The sequence below is a fragment of the Perca fluviatilis genome, chromosome 20 (genome assembly GCF_010015445.1).
Source record: "Perca fluviatilis chromosome 20, GENO_Pfluv_1.0, whole genome shotgun sequence".
In the NCBI taxonomy this organism is placed as follows: domain Eukaryota; kingdom Metazoa; phylum Chordata; class Actinopteri; order Perciformes; family Percidae; genus Perca; species Perca fluviatilis.
Genome location: NC_053131.1, coordinates 8,959,050 through 8,981,523, shown reverse-complemented (window position 1 = coordinate 8,981,523; position 22,474 = coordinate 8,959,050). Strand labels below are relative to the sequence as shown.

At 40.5% G+C, this 22,474-nt stretch overlaps 1 protein-coding gene across 5 annotated transcripts in view; it reads right to left on the bottom strand.

Annotated features, from left to right (window-relative positions):
- The window catches only part of loxl3b (lysyl oxidase-like 3b), a 31,953-nt gene that overhangs the window by 7,616 nt on the left and 1,863 nt on the right, over positions 1 to 22,474 (bottom strand). The window contains exons 2-10 of one of the 5 annotated variants that reach the window (XM_039785200.1): positions 17,247 to 17,573; positions 16,579 to 16,742; positions 13,078 to 13,295; positions 10,093 to 10,158; positions 6,739 to 6,795; positions 5,335 to 5,542; positions 4,990 to 5,170; positions 2,283 to 2,437; positions 564 to 719 (exon numbers count right to left, since the gene is read on the bottom strand). In XM_039785200.1, coding sequence (XP_039641134.1) covers positions 564 to 719; positions 2,283 to 2,437; positions 4,990 to 5,170; positions 5,335 to 5,542; positions 6,739 to 6,795; positions 10,093 to 10,158; positions 13,078 to 13,295; positions 16,579 to 16,742; positions 17,247 to 17,565 — 1,524 coding nt within the window. In that variant the 5' untranslated portion in view covers positions 17,566 to 17,573. Of the gene's footprint in view, positions 1 to 563; positions 720 to 1,313; positions 1,485 to 2,282; positions 2,438 to 4,989; positions 5,171 to 5,334; positions 5,543 to 6,738; positions 6,796 to 10,092; positions 10,159 to 13,077; positions 13,296 to 16,578; positions 16,743 to 17,246; positions 17,574 to 22,474 lie in introns of all 5 variants that reach the window. The other 4 variants (XM_039785199.1, XM_039785201.1, XM_039785202.1 and 1 more) reach the window with 4 other exon arrangements.

Here is a 22,474-nt window from a genome sequence, read left to right as displayed (position 1 = left end):
TCAACAACGAGCTGGGATTCAAAATAAATAAACAATAATTTATGTAGATTTATTTTTAAAGTAAATTTCATACCCATGATTGTGATATGTATGAAGATCTTGAATTGATTTGTTATCTTTAAGTCTCTCTAAATCAGTTACATGTGTTCATCTGTGCTCCTTTTAATTACCCAGTTTATTTGAATCACTTTTAACAGTCATATACTGCAATATATATTTTAAGGCTTTGCTTCTCTGTAGCCTGAATCTCTACAGGAAAATGTAAAAAAAAAAAAAAAAAGCATTTTGTTTTAGGATTCTGATTGTGTAACTGTAAAGTTAAACCCATAATATCAAAACTAGCCTTATTTCTTACTTCAAATTGCTCCTGCTACTAATGTTTACTTTTGTCATTATCATTAAGAATCATGACAATGATTCCGTCATCCTATTGTTTTTGTTTACTTTCTGCATATTGTGTACATTTTGTTCATGATGCATCTCGAGAAGTTCATCCTGTAAACAATACATTTGTTCAACATCTCATTATGGAACAAATGTCTTCATTCTTTGGTCCTACTTACAGTGATGGCATGCATGGAGTAGCCAAGCCCTAGCTGCCTGCAAACCACCATGGCTTCCCTTGTGGTCCAGCCTGTGCTGCACACTGTGCCCCACTTGGAGCCAACCTGAACCTCCACCCGGCCCTCATAACTGCTGCGGCCGCCCGCTATCCGGATCTGAAATGCCCTGCTGGGAGTCAGTGAAGGTACACACTTCCTGTCCTTTGAACTGTCTGGGCTGAAACTAACTTGTTCTTTGGCAGTGGAGAATGTGTTGTTGAAGCAGTAGTTTTGGTTAGTCTTTTCTAGGCGTGGAGAGCTCAACGTGGTTTCCAGATGAGGTCACCACTTGGCTTTAGTGGTGAGTGGCTTTTGAGTTTGATTAGAAACTTCAAGTGAGTCTGTTTTGGTCTGCCCACACAGCAAAGACCAAAACGGTATTGTGTTATTCCATGTAGGAAAAGAAACATCTACTCCATATGGAACTTATAACATGTCAGACATTAAGACATACATGTTCAAGTATATTCCACAAATATATACACCAAAGTATTAGTACTAGTATGCTGCACATATTAGATAATATGTGACTGAACCCAAATATTGAATATATTTGAACATACATATAATTAACTGTATTGACTGTAATGGAATGATAGAAATTAGATTATCTGGGTGTTCATGACAGTATATTATATTTGCATATGTCAAATATACCAAAAGGCAGCTCTGCTGCAGAAAGTTGGTCAGTCAGTGTTGTTAATAACCTACTTGCAGGCCCTGGTTAGCGTAGCCCAAGCCTAGCTGCCTGCAGGCCACCATGGCCTCCTTGGTGCTCCAGGTCTCTCCACAGACCAGACCCCAGCTCTGCGTCCCGTTAGAGTCGGAGCTCAGCAGCTCCACACGGCCCTCGTAACGGGTCCGTCCTCCTGTGAGTCGGATCTGTGTTGGGCCGAGGGGTTAGAGACCACAGAGCAGAGCATAGATACACAAGGGCCGGGCTGGATAGGAATCTACTTTAATCGGTTAGCTGTTCTGTTGGTGTAAAATCTTAAAGGTGACATGGTTTACATGAATGTAACTCAAATTGAAAACTATCGATAATATGAAAGTGTATCCTGAGTTTTTATCCTACTGAGTCCGGCCTCTATGTGTATCTACAGGAAACATGGAAGAATATGATCTGGTAAATTACAAACTGCACAACCAGATATACTCGATGTTAAGAGGAAATCCCTGTTGTCACAAAAAAACTATTTTTTACTAATTTTTCAAACAACAAATTTGTTCTCTAGAGTTGGTATAAAACAATGAAAAATAATTCAGAACAAACATGACATGAATCAGAATCTGATTCTGATTCTGATGACTGTTTTTTGTGACAGCAGTGAAGAAGTATTGGTCGAGAGTGAAATTGTGAGATTTCTAAATATCAGCTCTAAATCTCACAATTTAGGGCAAACTGAAAAGACTTTTAGAGCAGCAAAGAACTAAATGAATGGATAATACAATAAACACAGTATTAAATGAGACATTATTCAACTTTCCTGTGCTACATTCATCAAAGCAGAAGAAAATCTGATGCAGCTAACCAATTTTCACCAATAATCCATATACTTTCATGTGCTATCTGATGCAATAAATAGTATAATAATAATATAAACAATTCAATCAACTTTTCTCCAAGTTAACAGAACAATTTTAAGATGAAACATCGTAGTAAGGAGGTTCAGCTCTGACCGAGTTCTCCAATCCCATGTAGGGCAGGTTGCAGCGAACAGCAGCGTCCTCCGTGTGCTGACAGTCCTCTGATGTGATGTTTTTGAACGGGCAGTTCCAGATGGACTTCTCCTGGCCGAGGCACTTCACCTCGTTCATGTAGATCGGACCCATTCCTGGACAGGCAGGAAGGCAGACAGACAGACAGACAGACAGTCACATAGACAGACAGTCACATAGGCAGACAGCATCTTCAAATTTAAAGAAGGTAGACTTGTTCATGGAATAATTGGAAGTTCTGCCAGAACCTGATGAGTTCCGAGGCAAAGTGATGGGTTTAGGTCCATTTTTTTTCCACTTCTATACATTTAGAGCTTCTCAAAAATAACTTTCAAATATGTGGAAACATATAATCTATTGTTATCAGATGACTATATAACTAAAGGTTATAAATATATATGAAATAAAAGTGTTTTACCGATGTACAGGCTCTTTTTGTGTTGCAACCACTGCAGCAATTAATGAGCCTGAACCCTTTTAATGAGATTAGAACAATCTAGGTCAGTTAACGCCTGTTTTTTGGACCCTTTCAAATCTCTGGTTTCAAGTCTCTGACTTATTTTGAAAATCTGGGTTCGTAAAAACGAATGAACAACCACTGCTGACATTCTTCGTAAGAAAAGGAACCAAAACAAAGAAACAGTGATGTCTTTTTTCCCTTAGATTTTCTGTTAAGGAACTTTCAACAACTTTCTCTTCTTTGGTGTTAGTTATTAGCTATGGTATCGGTTTCTCATCATGGTGTCAACCATGTTGTACTTAATAAAATTTTACAGGTAACTTACTTTTCTTTTCTTTTTAAGATTATTTTTGGGGCATTTTAGACCTTTATTGAAGAGGACAGGGGCCGCTGCGGCAAGGACCGAGCCTATGCACATGGGGCGCACGCCCAAACAGGTAAGCCACCAGGGTAGGCCGGTAACTTACTTTTTATCATAACAGCTGATAGGACCATACAAAGGCACACAGAGGCCCAGGATGTACAGTATATTTGCTGTAGAATTTAGCTGTGATATTATTTCAGATTTCTATTGCTCTAATGGGAAATTTTAACATCTTTCCACAGAGAACCGGCAGTCCAGAGTTATGTATGCCTCATATAGCTCTGTTTTAAACCCGAGGCATGTTTGCTGAGTATGCATGTTCTCTGTCAGCGACGCCCTGGTTTACGTTCACCCTTTAAACTCTCACTCCATCACTACGAAGTCACAGCACCATGAGGTGATTGTATTAGGAAATTTCTGTGAAAGGAATTCCTTCAGCAGTGACGTTTAGGAATGTTTCTTGGATTAATTCAGCCAGGTGGTGGTCTGACATCCATCTGAGCACTGAGCGGGTTATGCTGCTGCCTCAAAGACCGAGTTCCTCTGTGGTAGAAATCATAATGTACACACACGAGAGCAGACATCCCCACCCAGCGTGTCTGAGAACTGCCCTTCAAAAGACTGCTTGTTTCTTCTTTGATGGAATCTTGGAGCAGTTTAACGAAAAACTACACACACCTCCATGTTCTCATGAGAAACACACACACACACACACACACTAGGATGAATATTTTAATATTTTAGCTGGCTCTTTCATTCTAAGTGACATGACAGCAATGGCACAATACTTACGTTTTTTTTTGTTTAGAGAATAATTATTCACAGAAATGTTTCACTTTCTGTGACCTTCTTCGTGCTGTAAGTTTTGATTTTACAATATCATTTACACAATTCTGTAAGTTTATTAACTGTACTTTTGAACACTGGGTATTAAAATTGTTTGATATATAGTATGTCAGTTCTAATCATATAGTGTTTTCAGTAAAATGACCAGAAAAAGTCATTTGTGTCTTAAAATATATTTACTCGTTACTCGTGTGGCAGACACAAGTTGGATTTATAAAATTGACGGCCTAATTTTCACATGAAATGGTCCATAGCCTCGCTGGAATAACACAGATGGTTTTCTGTTCTAAAAATGCCTCACAGAGACTTAGGAAAAAGCTTTTTAATGAATGAGGAACAGTATGGGAGAATTCATGTCAGGAATGTAGTGGGGGTATGCCTTGCATTTGTGAAAAAGACATATTTATAATGGCAATTATTGTAGTAAGATGGTCAGAAAATAATCAGCATATTTATTTGCCATGGTGGGTGTCTTTCTTTCATGTCTTTTGGTCTTTGTTACTTTTCTTTCTACATGCACAGCATTCCTTTACTAATTAAAATAAAGATTCAAATGAATAATCCGTGTAGGAATGTGCCCTCCATGTTGAGGGCAGATTATCTGAGATGACCTGAGAGATAAAACAGGCTGTAGATAGACAGCTGATGACTGACATCCTGTCTGAAGACAGTTCTAAACACATCCTGTCTCAGCTGACGTGTTTACTAGGGGTGTGCAAAAAAATCAATTCACATTCGTATCGCGATTCAAAATCAATTCATAGAATTCCAAAAATCAATTCATATATATACATACATACATACAAGTAAAAATCACATTTTTTTTTAAACACATATTTTACTTCTGCCAAGTTCAATTACGTCTTTTTTATTTGTATTGAGGTGTTTAAGATCTAATTAGGGCTCACAGGCTTTACAGTTTACTCTTTCTACAGAAAAAACATTATTGGCTGATGTAAACCTCCGTAGGTAGAGCCAAAAATCAGGTTTTTCCTAACCTTGTCCCATGCGGGCTCCCGTGAGAGCCTCCTTGGCGCTGCCGAAGCCGAGCTCCCTGCAGACAATGCTGGCCGACAGCAGGTTCCAGCGGTCGTCACACACAGTTCCCCACTCGTTGTCTTTCAGCACCTCCACCCGACCCTCGCCCAGCCTGGCACCTCCCTTCAGCCTCACGGTGCTCTAGAAAACAAGCAGATGGGTGAAACATTTTAATCTACGTTTGGCAGGTCAGTCTTCTGAGCAGCCTGGCAGACAGTCTATCTACAGTAATTTGGCCAGGTTATTAGATGGCTTAGTATCGGCTAATAAGTTTTGATAATTGTGCAAATTTCAGACTACTTTACTGAAATCTTTGGTTTCTTTTTCAAGCCACTGTTTTGCATAAACAATGGCCCCGGCATGCAGCTGACGACGGCCGCCATGCCGCCCTCGCAGGTGAATGTGGCGTTCCGCTTGCTGAACTCCAGAGGGCAGGCTGCCAGGTGGACCTCTGTGCCCGTACACTCCACAGAGTGGATGTGGAAGTGGTTCTTCTGACGGTCCAAATACAACCTGGAGGGAGCAGAGACAAGTGATGAAGGAAACATTATCGGTTTCTCAAATCCATACTAATTCTATACATTATGTACTAATCGTATACTGTTTAAACAGTAGCATACCAAAAACTTCAATATGCTTTACTATTTTATACTAATGGTAGAAAGCTACTGCCAATTAAACTTCAAACTTCATGAAAAGACATTGAAATGTTAAGATTAAATACATATTCTTTTGTTTTCCATGTTTTTGTTGTGTTGTTAAAAAACATTTCCAGCTGTGAGTGGCTTCTCTATATTCTTTGTGCATTGCATTGTGGGATATGGTGTCCATCAGCACACTCAAAAATGCTCTCTGCTTTGACTGTCTCTTTTCTAGTGTGAACACACTACAGACTCAAAACCTGCTTAGAATCAGTATGTAGTATGGTTTGGGACACTGCAGTTAATCAAATGACTGAATGAATGCCTTAGATGTATTTACAGTATGGTGACAATTACAGATGCTAAGAATTAACAAAAAAAGAAAAATTAGGCAACATAATCCTTCCCATCTAGGAAAACTTATCTACGGTTGTTAATGAAACAAGCACGTCCATCATCTCATGCTACAGTCTGAATAAATATCATTCAGGCTTGCATAAACTATCACAGATATTTGGTGATGTTTGGTGCCTGGGTCTGACTCTGGGTACCAACAGCCACATATTAAATGATTGACTGTATACATTTGACTTGCAAAACCGTTAATTAGAGCATAAAGACTTATGGCAAGAAGGTGAATATATGCATTTTTCCAAAATGTCTAAGTATATCCTTAAGTTTTTTTTATATCCGTCTTTGTGGTCAAAATCATTGGAATCATTTTCATAGAACAACCCCATACATAAAGTTGTTTTAAAGACTATTCTGCACATACATTACATTAGTACTTTGACTAAACATCTAAACAACTTTTGTTGGATTTAGCTATATGCTTTCGTTCTGACACATGTGCAGGTCAAATGCTCATACTGGAGGGGATGGATGCAGCTTTGAGAATTAGCTTTTTCTGTTCTTGGGAACACACAAACAATGTTTTTTGGCAAATCTCCCAGACTTTCTTATCTGTTAATAAATAGCATTTGTTTGTAAGGCTTGTGGAGGCAGCATGTGTGTGGGTCTTTTAAGACAGCTTGAATTCACCCACTTAACTGTCTATCCTTAGATTACCTTTTGCCAGGGCTGCTCTGTTTAGACTTAGAGTTAGCTTTAGCTTTGGATGTCTGCCTGCAATGTAAACACGGGTTAGACTGCACAGTTAGGAGAAGAAACATGAGGTGACAAAGTGGAAAAATCATAGTAACAAAGGGTTACATGATGCACAATTATGTTAAAAACTGTAGTTACACTGTTCGAAAAGGATGTGTCTCATTCAATGCGGTTGTTAAACACAGTCAAGACATAATATGTAATTCCTAGTATACTTTTATATGTTATATATAAGACACACAGATATTTTGAAAGTGACACATCCTTTTTTAAATAAACACAAATGTGACAATGTGGACATTCATCAGTTATTTTGACACGTTTCATCAGCACAGGCTCATACACAGTGCATGGCCAAAAGTATGTGGACAATCTTTTCTACATACTCTTGTGTACTTTTGGTCGGGCTGTTTTTTCATAGTTTGGGGAAGGCATCTTAGTTCTAATTAAGGAAATCTTAATGCCATAGCTTGACAATGTATATTAAACAATAGTGAGCTCTTCCCTGTTTAAACATCAAAATGCCTGTATGTACAAAGCCAGGTTCATAAGAACATTATTTTCCTAGTTTGGTCTGGTCTAAACAGAGCCCTCAGCCCCCTTTTGGAGTGAACTGGAAGTGGAACAAATTGGTGTACTGTTTGGGTGTCCATATACCTTTGGCCACATAGTGTATGACATGTACAGCTTATCATTAGCATGTTTGTTAGTACAAACTATGCTACTGTGAGTTTTTCTACTGCACCAATGTGAACCTCAAGTTACCACATTGATTTTGTTTGACATACAGCATTGCTTTTAAATTACAGAGGTAGGGGTAATATTTAAAGCATGATATCACATGGTAATATCACAAACCACACACAGTTTATGTTAATGAGTTCTTCAACTTTTTCAGTACAGCTCTTAGAATATAAGTGTAGTTTGATTTTTAAACTCACTCACTTACTACTCAGGTCCAGACCTAAGTCATTTAGAATCTGCAAATGATTATTATGAAACTGACAATGTAGAGGAGCGAACCCCTTAAAGTGATGGTTCGGAGTAATTTCACCCTAGGGTCCTTTGCACCATGACCTCGAGCCAAACACCCCCCAGAAGCTTTTTTCACCTGGGTCTAACATTGGGAGAGTTAGCGTAGAGTAGCGTTAGCCGCTGAATAGCTTAGCGCAGAGGCTAATGGATCCGAAGTGTCTCTTAACATTACCCCACTAATAATGCCCGAAATGATACCAAAGGTCTACACTAGTATATATAGGTTATGCACTCATAAAACGATGGATTGTAAAGTTTGTAAGTACACCAAAAAGGTATTGTAAATAACACTTGCCTGCTGGCTTCTGCTCTCTGCTGTTGTTGTTGCTGCTGTAAGACGAGTGCTTAGGGACATCTACAAATTACAACACCGAAAAGAGATGCAACAAAAATATTTTTTAATTTAACTTATTTTTTAAAGTAAGTGCTGTAGTATAACTAGCAGGAGACAAGTAATAATTGAGGTAAGTTTGGAGACATTACCTTATTTAATCATTAAATTAATAAATATTTTTGTTGCATCTCTTTTCGGTGTTGTAATTTGTAAATGTCCCTAAGCACTCTTACTGCCCGGTAGTAACAGCAGCAGCAGCAGCAGCAGAGAGCAGAAGCCAGCAGGCAAGTGTTATTTACATAAACTTCTGGTGTACTTACAAATTTTACAATCCATCGTTTTATGAGTGCATAACCTATTTGTACTACTGTAGACGTTTGGTATCATTTCGGCGATTATTAGTGGGGTAATGTTAAGAGACACTCCGATCCATTAGCCTCTGCGCTAAGCTATTCAGCTGATAACGCTCACGTCTCGATAACGCCGCTCCCAATGTTCCCCAGGTGAAAAAGCTTCGGGGCTGTAAAGTTGGCTCGAGATCGTGTGTGCAAAGGACCCTAGGGTGAAATTACTCCGAACCATCACTTTAAGGCGGTTTCAAGACCCTGCATCACCCTGCCTGGGTTCTGATACGCAGTAATGACCGGCTCGCTTCACATTATTCTGCTTATTACACATCTACTCATACAGAGGTTACCCACGGATGACACCTGAGTCCCGGTTAACTTGACCGCTGATGAGCACGGCTCTCCGGCGGAAACCATGCCGCCCCGGTGAGTAAGCTAACCACCCTCTCTCTCCCTATGTGATCCGCTGATGAGCGTTATGAGCGCCGTATGAGCACAAATACTGATTTAAAAATGGTCTATGATTAGGACTCCATCCATGGCAACGGTCTGTTACATAGAAATAGCAGAATCAAGTATTCAACCAAGCTGTGTAATAACTTGTTTTAACATATCTGGAGCAAAAGGCAGAATGTGAATATGGCTCCAACACAATAACAAACCTGAAAGTGATTAAACCTTTGATAATTGGTTTTGATCTTTTCATTAGATTTGTTGACAATAAGGTAAACATAGGAAGCCAGGCTTATCCTTTAAGTTCTATTTTTGTTAGAGTATCCACACCACAATCATCTGGTAAGATTCATAATATAAGAAAATATGAATTGTTATTGGTTATTCACTGTAAATCGTTTTTTTTTTATCTCCTGAGAGTGTGTACCTTCCAACCTCAGGACACTTTAGAAATGGTGTCACATAATTAACTGTTTCTCTTTGTCCAATGTGGCAAACTCCACCCAAATGCTTCTAATTATTTGCAGATTCTACCAGACACAGGTCGGTTCTTGTCATGTGGACTTAGGACTCTTGACTTTTTTAGTTTAAGAACCCAAGATGAAAAGTGTCTGACCTCCTGCAAAAAGCATGCCATAGTGGGGAATGGGATTTGAAGCTGTTGAATTAAAGGACTAATCCGTGGGGAAATGAATCCCCAGTCACTGACACAGCCCAGATTGGCGACATCTGTCCCATCAAACATGGCCTCAAAAGGTCTAAATGATAAAACACCCAATTAACAATTAACATTATTTTAAGAGCAAAGAAGAATAATCCTTGTACATTTACTGAGTTTAATACCAATTCTAATATGAGGTCTTTACAATCTGTGCCATGCCAGTGAAAATGTGAAAGGAAGACACAAAACAGAAATGAGAAAAACTAAACCTCCACACAAGACAACAATGAGTTTTAGCAGGGTAAAATAAAAATCTACAACCCATTCACATGCTGCACATCATAATAATATGATATTAGAAAGAGGGGACAACTAGCTAGAAAAACAGGAGCTAAATGGTTATTGTCTACTACCAACAGGAAACCCACTGTCAAAACTACAGTGCAGACGGAGGTGGACGGTGGGTTTTCCCGGTGACAGTGTACCTTCCACCTGCTGAAACATTAACCTTTGGCCTGGAGACCTTCTCTGCTGCTCGCTTTTTCAGACGTCTGCAACAGTGAGAGTCAGATTCCATCACATACAGGAGAGAGACTGCATGCAAACACACACATATACACACAGGCTGCATATATATCCACACACACACACACACACACACACACACAATGTCTCTGGGCTGCAAACACACATTTCTTTCAGGTAAAAGTACTGGGGGGTCAGTGGCGAATAACATTTTCAACATTCCACAAGTCTGCAGTATATTATGTTACAGACTTCAGGTCACCAAGGTATGATCACCATTACAGAGCTATTCCAACTATTTAGAATTCAGAACTGTCGCCAAATGAGTCTCTTTCAGCAGCTACAACACCTCATTAATACATACTGTATCTACCTTTTATTGGCTGGCAATACCATAGACGTGCAGTGCGACAATGCTGCGATTATGCAGGGATAGTAATAACCAGTTAAACCTGTCAGATTTCTCTTTAATACTGATTTTTTTTTTTTAAATGGACAGGACAGCTATGTGAGAAAGGGGAGAGAGAGAGGGGGAAGACATGGAGTGGTCGGAGTCGAACCCTGGACCTCTGCGTCAAGGCATGAAACTCTATGTATATGTGCGCCTACTCTACCCACTGTCTTCATTTCAGCTCAACAAAGGTCAGTTTAAAAGATTTTCGTCAGGTTTTGAGAGACTCTAATCACCTCATTCTGCTTGCCATTTCCGGGTGAGTCCCGACTGCCCTGCCGGCGACTGAACATGTCAGGTCGGCCAAAATGAACGCCAACAGCCCCCCAGACTAACGACGGCACGGGACACACCGAACAGATTCGAGTCACTGACCTTGCCAGACTGTCCAACGGCCGATAATCGGCTTAATGTGTCCACACCATTAGTGTCCTGTAATGGTTTTAAAAGCTCTTCCACCCTGACAGCCATACATATTTTTTGGCATTAAAATGATCTTATTTTTGGAGAATGACTACTGTACTGTCACAAAAATCATTGATATGCAAATAGTCACAGTATATGCCTGTTTGCATGTATCTGCCTTCAAACACCTAAACTCTATATCAAGTAGGTACATTTTAATTAAAATAACTAATTAAAACTAAACCTGGATTGGAGTTATCAAGACAATTGTGAAAAGCTGATTGTCCATCTTCAGCCCCTCCTACACTCATACGATATAACCAAAAAGTCTAAAAAAAGTACAGAGACAACAAAGAACAATTTGACCGTTGCTCAACGCAGGCTGACTTCTCTCCAGTCGCTGTCTGTGCATTATGTGACCTCCCTGCCCTCTGCCTTCACACACGCTTGAGAGAAAACACACATTTCCCCTCGTACTACTGTGAACTATCTGCAGGGGATGAATAAAATGGCTCCAACTGGAGCGTGGCCAGGAATGTGTGCAGTCATACTGGAAGGACAAACTGGGAGAGAAAAAGTGGAGGTCTGAGAGTCCACCAAAGTAATCAGTGGTCTGTTCAATCTGGAGTCCATATAGTTTTAATGTGTTATTAAACAGTGTGAATAGGTCTTAAGTGTTGTAATTGGCAGGGCAGTACGGAATCTGCAGACGAAGAATTCCGCCGATTTAAAACGAGTTAAAAAAATAAAAATAAAATTTAGAATGTTTACACATCTCCACCCCAAGCAGAAAATCAGTCCGCTAGGTTCTGCAGACATTCTGGATCACGGCTGAAAACTGTGAAATAAATTCTGCAGGATTCCATTTGGGTCTGGTAATTGGTCCATTAATCTGTTAATTATGTCCAATTGTCGTAAATTGTGGACATTTTTCACTATTTCCTGACATTTTATAGACCTTTTCAATGGAATTCCATTGCTAGGCAACAGCCTGGCCTTGACTTGACTTGTTAACTTCCTGTCAGTTGATGCCATTCACATACACTGCAACAGGAAATCAACTTGGGTCCATTTAGAATGTTTATGTTTACATCTGTGGAAAGGTCTATAGACCAAACAATTAATTGATTAATTGAGAAAAAAACTCAATGAAAAATGTGAAAAATGTGAAAAATGCCAATCATAAGAACTGAAAACCCAAGATGATGTCTTCAAATGTCTTATATTTTATGTCCAACCGACCAAAACTCAAAAATACCCAATTTAAAATACTTGCATACACATTTGAGCTTGACATTTTTGGCTAGTTAAACAAATTGAATGATAAGAAGATAATCTAGTTTGTAGCCTGTTCTGAAAGATCTGTGCGAAACAAAGCCTTGCAGATGTAAAAGCACATGGGACAAAACACACACTTTGGTTTGTACTTTTCCATCTCTGCAGGCAGTTAATAATCACTCCTCAACTTCCTCTGCAAAGTAATTAACAGAGACCAAGAACATGAAATATGTGACCCGACCGGGGTCTATCCAAAAGAAAAACAAAAACATCCTCGGAAGGAAGAAATAAGAAACAAAACCGAACAATCAGAGGCTCATGTGCTTTGTTGTAGAGCTGCAGTTCTGGCAGATGATAGATCAAGTCTATACCGAGTCCCTCTCATATCCACAGTTAACAGCAAGTCCTAAAATGTCCACTCTTTGAACAATTTCCCTGAGGAGATCAATAAAGTATTCTTATTCTGGTTAACCAAACAAATTCAATTCCAATTCAATTGTATTTATAGTATCAAATCATACCAAGAGTTATCTCAAAAAACTTTACAGATAGAGTAGGTCCACACTCTATAATTTACAAAGACCCAACAATTCCAGTAATTCCCCCAAGAGCAAGCATTTAGTGCGACAGTGGTGAGGAAAACCTCCCAAAGACTAAGATACTACTAAGATAGTGCAGCAAACATTCTGAGGGATGGAGAAAGTTACAGACACTTTGCTAAGTGGCCTAATTCCCACTGTTGGTACTGGGAAACAATCTGCATCTTTCTCCATCTCCATCTTTAATGGCTGAAGTCGATTAATTCACTTACTTGTAGAAGTTCTTGTTTACTTTCCTCTCATGTGGGAATCCCAGCATGCCGCAGACCACATGTGTGTTTTTGATTGTCCATCCCAGGTCGCAGATCTGCGCCCATCCGTCTTTGTATTTCACCTCCACCACACCCTCCGTGATGGGCAGTTTCTTTCTGGACATGGTGACCACGGACCGGAGCCGCACCTCCTCTATCCTGTTCTCATCCACCTGAGCCTATTCAGAGAAAATCAGGGCTGACTGTTTGTTTTTCAATTAAAATAATTCCAGATTTAAATTTGACTGAAAACATACTTTTTACACAATACAGATGTAGTCAAGAAACCTTGATGCCATTACTCGTCACTCTTGCACTTAAATCTTTATATAAATCTTCACATATTAAACAGTAAATCTATAAATATATATATATATATCATACTGATACATCCATGCACACTTTGAGACAGATGAATGCGAGGAACAGACTAAACAGTGAATCACAGCTATCACAAAAAGTAATTTAAGGTCTCAACACCACATAAGTGGTAAACGTGACTATCTCTGATTGCCAGCTTTGCAATGAGTCACTTCCGCTGTGGTTTATTTGAGGAAAAAACTGGGTTTGTGGTCACAGATTGGAGTCTGGATGCCACATTTGACTGAGCCTGACTCGCAGAAACAGGCAGAGAGAAGGGAGAGTAGTTATGCATCCGAAGGTCCACCCACTCACTCTTATGAAACTATTTTTTTTCATAAGATCCTTCTATGAAACAGAGAGAACTAATCCAGTCTTTCAAGCCGTTTACAGTGGTCTGTGGAGACGAGTCCCCGGTCTAACCTTGTTCACCTCGGACCAGTCGTTTATCCAATTAGACATCAAAGAGGACAAATGGAAAAGTGATGACCAGCTGGAAATCCCACTGAACAGCTTTTAGTTCAGTTTCCCTTAGCTTTGAATCTTTACTTAACCAAGGAGGGTTTGTCTTCTAGAAACACTCTGCTTCACATTCATTCAGCCATCATTCTCACCTGAGAGTACATGGATACAAACACTCACTAGAATAAATTCACTGGAGGTGGTAGGAGTGAAGTGTCTCCTCATTCAAGGGCACAACATTCAATATCATTTACTGTCTGTCTATATAATGCTGAAATTAATAGACATCATTATCATTCCCATTTAGGAAGGTTTGTCAGGACATATATGAAGAACAACTTACTGCTCAGTATTCATGATTAGGACAAAAGTACGCAATTGTTGTGCACAATGCTTTTTTTGCTCCCGACTAAGATCATGTACCGTAGTCTGATCCCAGCATATCTCTCGGTTTACACCACAGTTTTGTTTTTCACAAATCTTTGGTTATTATTTTCAGACACTGCACATATTCCTCGTCGAGTACGGTGAACGACTGCACATTCTTGTAAATTTCTATTTTATATTTATGATTCTTGACGTGTGACGATGTGTTTTGTGTACTATGTGTATTGTGACCATATGTATGAAAATAGCAAGGCAAATTCCTTGTATGTGAAAAGCTATTTGGCAATAACCCTGTTTCTGATTCTGATATGATGAGTATCAGTTCTTTGAAATGTCATTTAGACCATTCAGACCATTTTGTGTGCTTTGCTGATATTTGGAGCTTCATGCATACGAGTTCAATCGTATTTAGTGGCCAATCACCGGGAAAAAACGAGAAACAGGGACAGCAAAAACTGTCCTTTCCTGTTAGTAGTGTCCTGTACACTGTCCTGTAACTCCGTCATGGGAGTCACAGGACAGTGTCTGGGAGTCACAGGACAGTGTACAGGACAGTGTCTGGGAGTCACAGGACAGTGCACAGGACAGTGTCTGACTGTCCCGGGACAGTCATGGAGTCACAGGACAGTGCCTGGGAGTCACAGGACAGTGCACAGGACAGTGTCTGACTGTCCCGGGACAGTCATGGAGTCACAGGACAGTGCCTGGGAGTCACAGGACAGTGCACAGGACAGTGTCTGACTGTCCCGGGACAGTCATGGAGTCACAGGACAGTGCCTGGGAGTCACAGGACAGTGTACAGGACACTACTAACAGGAGAGGACAGTTTTTGCTGCCACTGCTGCTGGAAAAAACAGCAATGTTTACTGATAAAACACAGACCTATTTGAAGAATGAACAGAGCAATGTCAGTAAACTGTACTTGCTTGTGTACCAAAGGCATGTCACACATCTGTTTATCTACATACAATTGGAGAAAGATACACAGAAATGATCTGGATGGATATATTATCTGGATGGTAGAGATGCACCGATTACAATTTCTAGGCCGATTCCGATTTCCAATTTTCTTTGAGTTAGTCCAGCCGATACCGATTTTGATTTCATTTTTTCTAACCACTTTACAGCACACACAAATATTTATTTTCCCAACAGTAACGTTACCTGAAAACATAAACGTCACCACTCATTTTACACACAGTTTACCAACAAAACTAAACGCTGAGGGAAGATTACTACGTTTTTAATGTGGTTTTGAGCGGTACGCATCCCCACTAACCTGGAAAGCGTTTTAAACAGTAACGTTAATGGTCTCGGAGGAATGCAGCGTCTCTCTTTTTTTTTTTTTTTTAATACAGCGTCTCTTGCAGCCGGACGTCAGAGGCAGAGGGACAGTCACCGCAGCGTTCGCTAACATCAGCTTCTTGTCTCATTTGAGGTCTGATAAACATTAAATTCATCAAAGTCAGTGTGCCCAACGCTATTTTCCAATAAACTGTAGCGGTCATATTTCACGGGACCTGCGGTTTTCATGTTCCACTTATTCAGCCTCAGAGGGGAGAGAGAGAGCGGCTGAGATCAGCAGAGCAGACGGCTCTGCAGAGCCGTGTATAATTACGACTTTATAACATTTCATAAACAGCTGATTGAGTGGCGGTGCGCCCGAGTGCATTTGACCGGCATAAAATCGGCATATGTCAGACTGACCCGCTGGTCGCCGGTCATGGCCGAGCACGTGAAAATCGGCCAATTCCGGTCACTGGCCAGTCAATCGGTGCATCTCTACTGGATGGGTGATTTAATCCTATACGATTTGCCCATATTACTAAACCCTGACTGAGAGTGGCTGCTGAAGGAGGGGAAAACATCACAACAGCAGGATTTCACATCTGAACCAATGACCCTGAGGTCACGAAGCAACTGATGCTGCCCTCTGTTATGGAAGGTATGTCAGGTTTACTGAGGAAGCTCTCCACACACTACATCACCTCAGGTTAATGTACTTTGAGAGGCTGCTGCTTTTAACAGGCTCAGACACATAGAGCAGAGCTAATCAACACCATATGTGTGCAGCTACAGGAGTAGCACTGAGGCGTTGAATGTCTTCTTAAATCTTAAACTCTACAGGCTGTGGAACAGTAGCGCTGTTAATACAAAAGTCAAGTTTAAGGGCTTATAACAGCTTCTTAATGAACATCATTTTTACTGCAACAAAATTACAAAAACCTCTTTAAATGTAATTTATCAACTTACGTCAATAACATTTGAGTCCACAAAGCCAGGAATCCTCTCGTCTTTGCACACAACTCCGGCATCCTCATCGTGAGTGCAGTCACTGTTGCCCCAGCCGCGAGACTTGCAGAATTCAATGCTCTTCTCACCTCCGTTACACAGCACGTTGTCCAGCCAGATTTTCCCTGGACAGGCAGCAGACTGTCAGTGTGGCTCCGGCACACTCCCAGGCCTGCGGAATGTAATCAGCCCAGGCCTGGAAGTGACACTTGGATGCTTATAACACTGGTGCTCTGGGAACTTATGGCAGCAAGCTCTCCACAGTTGCACTTATTCTAGAAAAGAGGCTGGATACGAGAATCAGCTAAATGCCTAAAATGTAAATGTAGTCAAATATGTTTAAAAGTATTCCTTATGAACCTGAGGCTTTCAATTTTTACGAAATTAAAGTATGATTTCTTTGTTTTAACCTACTTGGATAACAGGATATTTGGGGATTTCCACCTACAACTGCCAAAGTTTAGACTGTTTAAATATAACATTGACACACACAATTCTATGATTGGAATATTTGAATATCCTGTGTGTATATCCATGTCATTTTAAACACCATTAATACCCGTGTAGGAGAGTGCACAGCGTATTAAACCAGAAACTGAATCTCAGGAAGTGGCTGAGGTCACTCTTACCTTGGCCCTTGCCATATTTGGCGCTGTGGGTCCATCCTGTGGCTGAGACGAAGCCCAGTTGGCGACAGAGCACGTTGGCGTTAGCTATTGAGAAGTCGTCATCACAGATGGTTCCCCACTCTCCCTTGTAGAAAAGCTCTACCCGACCCTCGTTGTGTTTTCGGGGGTATCCGGACAGTCTGACCTTTAGCCGTTCGGTCTGGGGGGAGGGGGACAGTGTGGCTGCGTTTGAAGGTGTGGTCTGGGCCAAACAGCAAGGTAACCACAAGCTTAACAGAAGGCTGAATGCAAACTGTTGCCTGCGCCTTGATTTCTCCATTATTTCAGCTGCCCATGAAGAAAAGAAAAATGGAATGTCAAGACAAATCTATCACGTTTAAATGAGAAGACTGTTTCAGGTTTTCTATAAATCTAAATACTAAATATTGGGGCCATTCAGGTAGTCTGATTATCAGTTTAGGAGGTGAGCAACAAACAGCCAAGTCTGTTATGTATCTAAGGTTCTGGTGCACAAACTAATTGCAGAGCTGACAAACCAACATTAATATACCAGAACATCAAACAACTAAAAGATAATAAGTTCAACAATTTCACCTTTAACTCTTCGTATGCAAAAACTACATGAACGCATATACAGTGCACATCAGAGTTTATTGAAATATGATTAAATGAATATGTACTATGAGCATTGAAGGAATAGTTTGACATTTTGGGAATTACACTAATTCCATTGCCTGCATAGTCTGACACACATTACTTTCCATAAAACCACAACATGTCGTTTTTATGCTTCAGTTTTTAAATGACGACTTTGAGTAGCCCAAGTTCTCATGTAGTTGCCCCCCCAAATGTCCCTCCGGTCTGCCCAAATATACTTTTGGAGGCACTCTGGTCAGCCCTGATATGATATTCTGAATGCATTTTATAAATAGCTGTAGCTAAAACCAAGAGGGTTCACACAGAGGAGCTGAGATACGCTCAGCATATGGAAGTAAGACTGATGTAAGCGTGTAGAATTGCTCCAGCAGTTTGATTCAAACCATCTGGTCAGTGTTTACTTGACTCAGATGTAGGGAAGAATAACAGGAACGTTTAAAAAACTGTTAAAAAAATGTGTTGGCTTCAATGGCCAAACGATCAGGCTGACAATCAGGTACAAATGTTACAGCTGCACTTTCACAGTATGTTTGTCCCTTTTTGTAGCTTTTCTGTCAGGTGTTTTTCCCCCACTCTTCTCTTGCTAATGTCCAGTTTTTATTGAGCAGACATCACTATCATTCAGGACATTTACCATAGGTTAATATTTATTCATATTTCTTGATACAACAAGCCAACTTTTCCCTACAAAATTTTCACTCTGCTCTCTTAAACCTTTCTATACAACTGCTAAATAGGCCTGCTATTGATAATTGACAGCTACACTCCTTCTTAGCTTCAAGCGAGTGGGGTGGGGGGTTGTTCCTACAGAGACACAAATACAGTAGTGTGATGTGTTTGTACAGAAACCACAAACTTTAGGTGCCCTTTCCAAAACATGTCTGAGACTGACTGCGTCGTCTGAGTGTATGGAAGGACACACACATTCACACTAAGCTTTAGTCAGCAGAGGGCTTTTAAAGACATAGCCACTAAGTCTGAACTGAAAGCTACATGGTGCCACATACATATTCTGTATCTTAAAGCTTTTTGACAAATTTCTGCCTTTTTGATGAAGAGATCAGGAACAAACAGGGAGAATGAGGGACAAAATATACAAAGATACCCATAATTGAACCAAACTCAACATAAAGGAATACTCCAATATTTTGGGAAATATTTTGCTTACTTACTGGGAGTTTGATGAGAATATGCATTGCTACCAGTGTTTGTGCTAGGCTAGGCTAAACTTACCCTGTACCAATCTCTAGGCAATGCACGGAGAGAAACTGATAAGAGAGCAAAAAGGTGTATTTCACATTATTCTGAAGTATTCTGTTGATATAGGTTTTTCATTTTCAGCCTCTTAAAAAGGGAAAAATCTCCCCACAAACTAACAAAAATAACAAGAAGAAACTTCCATCACTCATCCTTTAAAAATGCATCAAATACATCAAAAGGATGATGGGTGTTGTTCATGTGTGATGGATAATTCATTTGAAGGCCCAAATCCAAACTAGACTTTGTGACATAATGACCAGGTATTTCCAGCTGATGCAATAGATTCTGGTTTACAGTTTGTCCTTCCAAAAGCAGCAACCGCATTAACACAAATCTTCAACAATCAAAGAGGAGGAACTTTGTTACTATACAGTCAGTGAGAACGATTTCTCCAACAACTCAATCAGCAAATAGTTGAGGACGCAAACACATCTACAAGACATGTCAAAGAATGAGTGAGGAGGAAATATACAATCTTGATTTTTTTTCTTTTACACAGTGAACCACCAGATCCTCATTTCGACACTCCAGGACCTGGGTGTCTCAGGCTCTGCGCTCTCTTTGCTCACATCTTACCTGACAGACTGAAGCTACCGGGTAACTTGGAGAGGATCTACCTCAGAACCTTGCCCACTCAAAACTGGGGTTCCTCAGGGATCAGTCCTGGGTCCCCCTCCCATTTCAAAATACTTTTACTGGTTTATAAATCACTAAACGGTTTAGGGCCAAAATACATTTCTGATCTGCTACTACATTATGACCCACCCAGACCTCTCAGGTCGTCTGGGACAGGTCTACTTGTTGTCCCCAGAGTCAGAACTAAACAGGGGGAAGCAGCGTTCAGTTTTTATGCTCCACATATTTGGAACAAACTCCCAGAAACCTGTAGGTCCGCTCCAACTCTCAGTTCTTTTAAATCTAAGCTAAAGACCTATCTTTTTGATGTTGCTTTTCTTTAAATAATCTATTTTATTAACTTTAATTTCTTATACTGCACTGTAACTTTTATTCATATACTGCACTATCAATTTTATTCTTGTCTTTTAATGTTTATAATTTGTTTATTAATGTTTTTAAATTGTTTTTAATTGTTTTCTTACTGCTCTTTAATGTTTTATGTAAAGCACTTTGAATTGCCCTGTTGCTGAAATGTGCTATACAAATAAAGCTGCCTTGCCTTGCCTTGCCCTCCTCTTCTCTCTGTACACCAACTCTCTCGGGTCTGTCATTCACTCACACGGCTTCTCTTATCACAGCTACGCAGATGACACCCAACTAATTCTCTCCTTTGCGGAGTCCGAAACTCAAGTAGCAGCACGTATGTCGGCCTGTCTCATTGACATCTCTTCTTGGATGTCCACACACCATCTGAAACTCAACCTTGACAAGACTGAGCTCCTTTTCCTTCCAGGGAAGGGCTCTCCTACCCAAGACCTGACTATAACAATTGACAACTCTGTGGTAGTCCCCACACAGACTGCTAGAAACCTGGGTGTGACACTTGACGACCAACTCTCCTTCACTGCTAACATTGCTGCAACCACCCGATCGTGTAGATACATGCTGCATAACATCAGAAGGATACGTCCCCTTCTAACGCAGAAGGCGGCTCAGGTTCTGGTTCAGGCTCTAGTCATCTCACGTCTAGACTACTGCAACTCCCTCCTGATTGGCCTGCCTGCATGTGCCATACATCCAGGACGTGGTCAAACCCTATACCCCAACCCGCCCACTCCGCATCAGCCAACCTGCTTGCTGCCCCCTCACAGCGAGGGACAACTAATCACTCAACGAAATCCCGACTGTTCAGTGTCCTGGCTCCAAAATGGTGGAATTAGCTCCCTATTGACATCAGGATGGCCGAAAGCCTACGCATCTTCTGCCGAAGGCTAAAAACACATCTCTTCCGACTACACCTCGGATAAACATGGAAGAAAAGAAGAAAAAAAATAATAATAAAAAAAAAAAATATATATATATATATATACACACACACACACACACACACACACACTCACCTAAAGGATTATTAGGAACACCTGTAAGATTTCTCGTTAATGCAATTATCTATTCAACCAATCACATGGCAGCTGCTTCAATGCATTTAGGGGTGTGGTCCAGGTCTAGACAATCTCCTGAACTCCAAACTGAATGTCAGAATGGGAACGAAAGGTGATCTAAGCAACTTAGAGCGTGGCAAGGTTGTTGGTGCCAGATGGGCTGGTTTGGGTATTTCACAATCTGCTCAGTTACTGGGATTTTCACGCACAACCATTTCTAGGGTTTACAAAGAATGGTCTGAAAAAGGAAAAACATCCGGTATGCTACAGTCCTGTGGCCGAAAATGCTTTGTTGATGCTAGAGGTCAAAGGAGAATAGGCCGACTGATTCAAGCTGATAGAAGATCAACTTTGACTCAAATAATCACTTGTTACAACCGAGGTATGCAGCAAAGCATTTGTGTAGCCAAAACACGCACAACCTTGAGGCGGCTGGGCTACACCAGCAGAAGACCCCACTGGGTACCACTCATCTCCACTAAAAATAGGAAAATGAGGCTACAATTTGCACGAGCTCACCAAAATTGGACAGTTGAAGACTGGAAAAATGTTGCCTGGTCTGATGAGTCTCGATTTCTGTTGAGACATTCCGATGGTAGAGTCAGAATGAGAACATGGATCCGTCATGCCTTGTTACCACTGGGCAGGCTGGTGGTGGTGGTGTAATGGTGTGGGGAATGTTTTCTTGGCACACTTTAGGCCCATTAGTACCAAGTGGGCATCGTTTAAATGCCACAGCCTACCTGAGCATTGTTTCTGACCATGTCCATCCCTTTATGACCACCAGTACCCATCCTCTGATAGCTACTTCCAGCAGGATAATGCACCATGTCACAAAGCTCAAATCATTTCAAATTGGTTTCTTGAACATGACAATGAGTTCACTGTACTAAAATGGCCCCCACAGTCACCAGATCTCAACCCAATAGAACATCTTTGGGATGTGGTGGAATGGGAGCTTCGTTAACTGGATGTGCATCCCACATATCTCCATCAACTGCAAGATGCTATCCTCTCAATATGGGCCAACATTTCTAAAGAATGCTTCCAGCACCTTGTTGAATCAATGCCACGAAGAATTAAGGCAGTTCTGAAGGCAAAAGGGGGTCAAACACGGTATTAGTAGGGTGTTCCTAATAATCCTTTAGTTGAGTGTATATATATATATATATATATATATATATATATATAATTAAACATGTTTTGATGTTGTCACTTTTGTTAAAGGTTTCCTTCATCACATTAGGCCAC